The sequence below is a fragment of the Chrysochloris asiatica genome, unplaced genomic scaffold (assembly GCF_000296735.1).
Source record: "Chrysochloris asiatica unplaced genomic scaffold, ChrAsi1.0 scaffold00094, whole genome shotgun sequence".
In the NCBI taxonomy this organism is placed as follows: Eukaryota; Metazoa; Chordata; class Mammalia; order Afrosoricida; family Chrysochloridae; genus Chrysochloris; species Chrysochloris asiatica.
The window spans coordinates 540,796-546,495 of NW_006408612.1; the positions used below are offsets into that span (position 1 = coordinate 540,796).

The window sequence follows — 5,700 nt, forward strand, 5'->3', positions numbered from 1 at the left end:
TCTCAGCCTTTCTCCAGTGTGAATCGCAGACTCACATTTCCTGATTTGTTTTATCACTCTGTTACCCTTACCTTCATGTTAGTTCTGTTACTGTCCATCATACAGAATATTTTTGCTTTAGTATAATTGAGTCCATTCTTGTCACTAACAATTTCATTTCCTCCTGGTATTTTTATGGGAATTTTTTAAATGGTCAACTATGTAACTCATCTGCAATTTATTGTAGCCTATGAGAATAAAGAGGTACATTTAGAAAAAAGAAAAAAAAATGACTTATACTAAAAATAATTGGAATCCAGCAGTATTGACTTTTAACTTGTGGCTTTAGCCTCTGCAGGCCCAGCAGTCTCTAGTAAACTGAAGGCAGGGTCTTTGTCATATTTGTCTTCATTTTTCTTAAAGTACTCAGCAAAGTACTTTGTATACAGGATATGAAGCTCGAGATTTAAGTTGCATTTTCTACATGTGGCTATCAAGTAGTTCCACTGTATTTTTTAAAAAGTGACTCATCTCCCATTTATTTGATTACTTCTGATTGACATTTATCAAAAAAATGCAGATTTGTTCCAGTGCCAATGCACCTGGAAGGCCCAGCACTCTTTTCAGAACATCATGAAATTTAGAGGTATTAAACTTAAAATAATGAGAAATAAAATTGATGCTAAATGAGATACCTGCTTATATCAGATATATCATATATACTATACGATTAGACACCAACAGTTAAAAAATATATATTGTGAATGTCTTCATTATCTAGTACTGCTATAATAGAAATACCACAAGTAGAAGGCTTTAACAAACCGAAATGTATTTTCTCACAGTTAGGAGACTAGAAATCTGGTTCCTAGTGCCAGCTCTCTGTTGGTTCACAGTTTAGGAGGAATGTCCTTGTCTCCTTGTAACATCTGTAAGCCCAACATTCCTTGGAGATTTCTATGTGAGTTGGCATCAATGTTCCCCTGAATCTAGGAGGCTCCCAGCACAGAGACCTGGGTCCAAAGGACATGTTTTGCCTCCAGCTCTTCTTTCATAGTAGTGTTATTGTTGTTGTTGTTAAGTGACGTCGAGTCGGTTACGGCCCATAGCGACCCTGTACAGGGTTTCCGAGGCTATAAATCTTTATGGGAGCAGAAACTACCGCGGAGCAGCTGGTAGTTTTGAACTGCTGACCTTGTGGTTCGCAGCCCGATTCGTAACCACTACGCTACCAGAGCTCATAGTAGTAATAGGTCCCTATCTCTCTTTGCTGACTTCTCTCTTCTTTTACCTCTTGTAAGATAAAAGATATTATAGGCCAAACATCCCCAGGGTAATTCCCCTTACATCAGATCAGGGCTATGACAAGATTAAAGGGATTGCATCCCACCCTTAATCCTTTTACAGCTGATTGGCTTATCACATCAGATCACGTGATTTATGTAACTGCCAAACTACTGAGAATCATGGCTCAATCAAGTTGATACCATTTGAGGGGGACACAGTTCAATCCATGACCATGGGAATATTTCAGTTGAGAAAATTCTATCCAATAACTTAATTCCTTCTAAAACTCAGCAACTCCATCCAGATCAAAAATTGAAAACTACATCTTATATTAAGATTCCCAATTGAGACAATATAAATAAAAGCCTCCCATCCAGTGTAAACACATTATAAAGTCAAGACCAGGCCAAGTGAACACAGTCATTTGAGTTGTCAGAAATGGAATTCCTGATCAGATGTCAAACCTGCCTCTGAGGCTTTCCATTTATGAATCTCACATCAACAACCTTGCCTCTGAAGATTTCTATTTATGAATCTATAAATCAACAATGACCTAACACAAAAGGGTCTCACACCCTCATGTTCTGCTTACAGAATATGAACTTCACAAAGCAAATAACTGGTAGTTGTGTTGTATCAGAAAGAACTCATTCTAATTCTGTGTTCCCAGTACTCTGAGGCTGGTGCCAGCTTGAGCGGCTACAGTGTTTATTCCTGAAAGGGATGTTAATCTATTGGAACTCTCTGTAAGCAACATAATTTTGCTAGATTGATTACTGTTTCTTCATTGAAACTTCATTTCTACCACTTTGACTTTAAAAAGATGTTCCTTGTTGAGGAAGACAGTATGCTATAATTAAAAAAAAAAGAAAAAAAAAAAAAAGCGGAAGGCCAAAGATCTAGGATTGTGTACCCCCTCTGCTACTTGATCTGGATGAGCCATTTAACACTTACAGGCCTCAGTTTCTTCCGTGGGATAAAAATAGGCACTTAGACAGTTTCTAAAATCTTGTATAATTCTCATAGTCTTGGCCAAACACAGCTATATCCCACTTCAAAAACAATCAAGATGCAAAACTTCATACTTAAAGAAACTGATCATTTGCTATCCATAAGGGTCATTGCTGAGGCCTTCCGCCAATTTCTTTAAATAGCAGGAATGACCTATTGAAGTTAAAATAGAATTACAATCATAAATCTCCAGCTCTTTTCAATTAATAATTATAATAGTAATCATTAGTTTGTGATTCGCTAATGTTGTTGTTGTTGTTAAGTGCTGTCAAGTAGGTTCCAACTCATAGTGACCCTGTATAGAGTTTCTTGAGGAGAGGCTGGTGGGTTTGAACTGCCGACCTCGAGGTTCAACCTGAACTTATGGTCTACTGCTTATCCTACAGCACCATACCAGGACTCCATGATCAGTTAATAGTTATTATATTATCTTAATAAATAGCTAATGATTAATTTTCCAATCCATGAAAGTGACACCTCTTCTCTCGATGATGACATTCATGAACAATACTTTATGGCAGTTGTGTGTGTGTGTGTATTGGCAAGAAGTTATCAGTGCTGAATCCTGATTCAGATATAGTTATAGTCCCAAAGGATAACAGATTCCAGGACAATCATTTTCTTGGAAGGGAAATGAATTATGACTTCATCTGACACATGGTTTCATAATCTTCAATGCATTCTTGGTCCACGGTTCTGAAACCAGGATTAACATGGAGAACAATCATCCTTTTCTTTTCTCCTTACTTCCATTTCCGGAGATTGCAGGGATCGATGGTATTGTTTAAAGTGTTTCAGTAAATACTAGTGCAAGCCATTCCCACCCACCCCCCAAAAAAAATTCTCCCACCAACAGGTTTGCTTTCTTTTGTCTACTCAAGAGTGTGTGTGCTCCAGATGTCTTTTAACCCTCACTGTAGGATGTGTTACAAATCATCCCAGATTGCCTTCATTGTCATAACTGAGTTATTTGAGCAAGAGGGGACTCTATAAACGCTGACCACCATCCCACCAACCCCACTTTGGAGTCCTGGTGTGGCACTGTGGGCTAATGTGTCAGACTGCAAAGTCGTTTGAACTGTAAGGTCGGTGGTTCAAGCTCACCAGCTGCTCCTTGGAAACCCTATATAGTGTCGCTATGGCTTGGAATTGACTCGACAGCACTTAACAATAACCCCTTTTTATCAATGTGGACAAACCAATTTGCTTTCTGACACTCTTGACTCCTGATTAAGAAAGATGAAGGAAAATTTACAGCCAGGGAACTTGTTTATACTTAGAAATTCCTCTGTGTGGGTGTGGGTGTGGTTGCTGTTGTTGTTGTTAAGTGCTGTGGAGTCAATTCCGACCCCTAGCGACCTTGTATAGATTTTCCAAGGAGCGACTGGTGAGCTTGAACCTCTGACCTTGCGATTCAAACGACTTTGCAGTCTGATACATTAACCCACAGCACCACATGACATTTTTCCTACTACTAGCCACTAAGAATAAAGCTGCTAACAAATGGCCACTAAAATGAGGCACAGTTTTTTTGTGCATTTATGTGAAGATGTAGACAGGGACATTGGCCAGTTTTCCCCTTGGTTTTCCCAACAACTGGGATGGCTTACAATAAAGTTTTGCTCTCTTGTTGCAGATTCAGAAAATGGTCTTGCACAAAAGCAGAGAACACCTCGCCGACGATGTCAACAGCCCAAAATATTGAATAGCCCTGAGGATACCATGTACTATAGCCAGCTAAATGTGAGTTCAAAGTGACCATGAAGCTGTTTCGCTGGCTTTGTTTCCAGTTAATAATTCTGTTATTAATACCTGTTCCAGCCCCCCAGCCCCACCCCCACTCTCTTATACTCTTCTCTGAAACATGTGCTTAGGCTCTTTATCTGTTGCTTTCATGTCAGGATGTCTGCCTTCACGGTGAATAATTGATGTGGTTTATCAAAGACGAGCAAGATGCATGCTTCATCAGGCTCACTTGAGCCCTTTGATCAAAAAAATTATGCTGTGACTTCTGATATTATCAGCATCTGCTTGCATTCAACACAAAATCACTTTGAATTAAAAATTAACGACTTGCTGCTTTGCTTTGACTGTGTGTTCTTGGCCCTCTCCACAGGGAACTCTAGAATATCAAGGGAGCAAAAGGAAGCCAAGAAAACTTGGGTAAATATCTGTCTTCTTAGTTCTAAGCAACTGTAAACAGAAGGGGGTCCTTTGTGATATTACAGAAAATGCAAACTTTCCAGAGAGGCCTCTAAAAAAGTGCAATCAGGATAGCCCTAACATTATTGGCATGGGAAACTACTCTTCACAGTAGCTAGCATACAAAATTTGAATCCATTCTGTCCGAAAGGTTGAAATGGTCACCTGAAGGCAAATGTTATTTTTTATAATTATTCCAGAGAATTGGACTTACCTCATAAGTGGAGACAGGTCAAGGGTTGTCTAAAAACTCTCCTTCCACAAATAAGAACATGCCCCAAACTGCATGATAAACCATTTCCCCACATTATCCTACTCAAGCCTTAAACATATACAAAGAAAAACTTTCTCTGTGGTTAGAGGATACCCAGGATTTTGTGGCTCATTTGATTGCTAGCATTTTGATTTTGAATAGTAATGAAGTAGATCATTGGTGCTAGTTTGAAAACTGGGGAAGGTCATAAAGGTTGCTTTCTCATCTGGAGGGAACCAGAGATAGACAATTCATTTCACATAAACCAACTTGCAATATAATCACAATTTCCAGAGTTACTACAATGAGTTCATTACCAGTATGTGACCCAGAGGGGTTCAGACCTCAGTTCCTCTGGGAGTACTGGGAGACCCTAAGCTACCCTAAGTCATCTTTCCTTAGAGTGTTGGGACCCAGCCATGTTCCATCCACTCAGGCAGCTTCAATCACTTGGTGACAACTCCGGCGTTTGTTTTCTTTTTCTGTTGAAAACATTCTCTCTCTCTCTTTTTTTATTTTTTGTTACTGCAGCCAAATCAAAGTGCTTGATGGAGAAGATGAATATTATAAATCTCTGTCACCCATGGACTCTATGCCTGAGGAAGACTGCTCAGCCCACCCTTTCCTTTTCTCCTCATCCACAAAAGGAGGATCTTTTGCTCAGCACTGAGCTGTCCTTCCTGCCCCTTAAATCTGTCCAGGGCAAGAGCAATCATGGTAATTAGCTGTCATTCAATAAGAAAGTACTGAAATGGAGTTAGCGCTTTCTTCGCTGCCAGCTTCTTTGGACACACTATGCCTAAGTTTTACTGAGCAAATTGCAGATTCCTAACCGCTCACCAGCTACTCCTTGGAAACCCTATACAGGGTCGCTATGGGTCAGAAATTGACTCGATGGCACTTGACAACAACAACAACAACAACGGCTTTCTAAGACATGTGTTGTCCTTCCACACCTGCTGTGCAGC

At 39.7% G+C, this 5,700-nt stretch overlaps 1 protein-coding gene across 1 annotated transcript in view; it reads left to right on the forward strand.

The window, feature by feature from the left end:
- Positions 1-5,402, forward strand: part of MYO3B (myosin IIIB) — a 481,549-nt gene extending 476,147 nt beyond the window's left edge. The window contains exons 26-28 of the mRNA XM_006866691.1: positions 3,914-4,020; positions 4,394-4,440; positions 5,264-5,402. Coding sequence (XP_006866753.1) covers positions 3,914-4,020; positions 4,394-4,440; positions 5,264-5,402 — 293 coding nt within the window. The remainder of the gene's footprint in view (positions 1-3,913; positions 4,021-4,393; positions 4,441-5,263) is intronic.
- Positions 5,403-5,700: the final 298 nt, after the last annotated feature.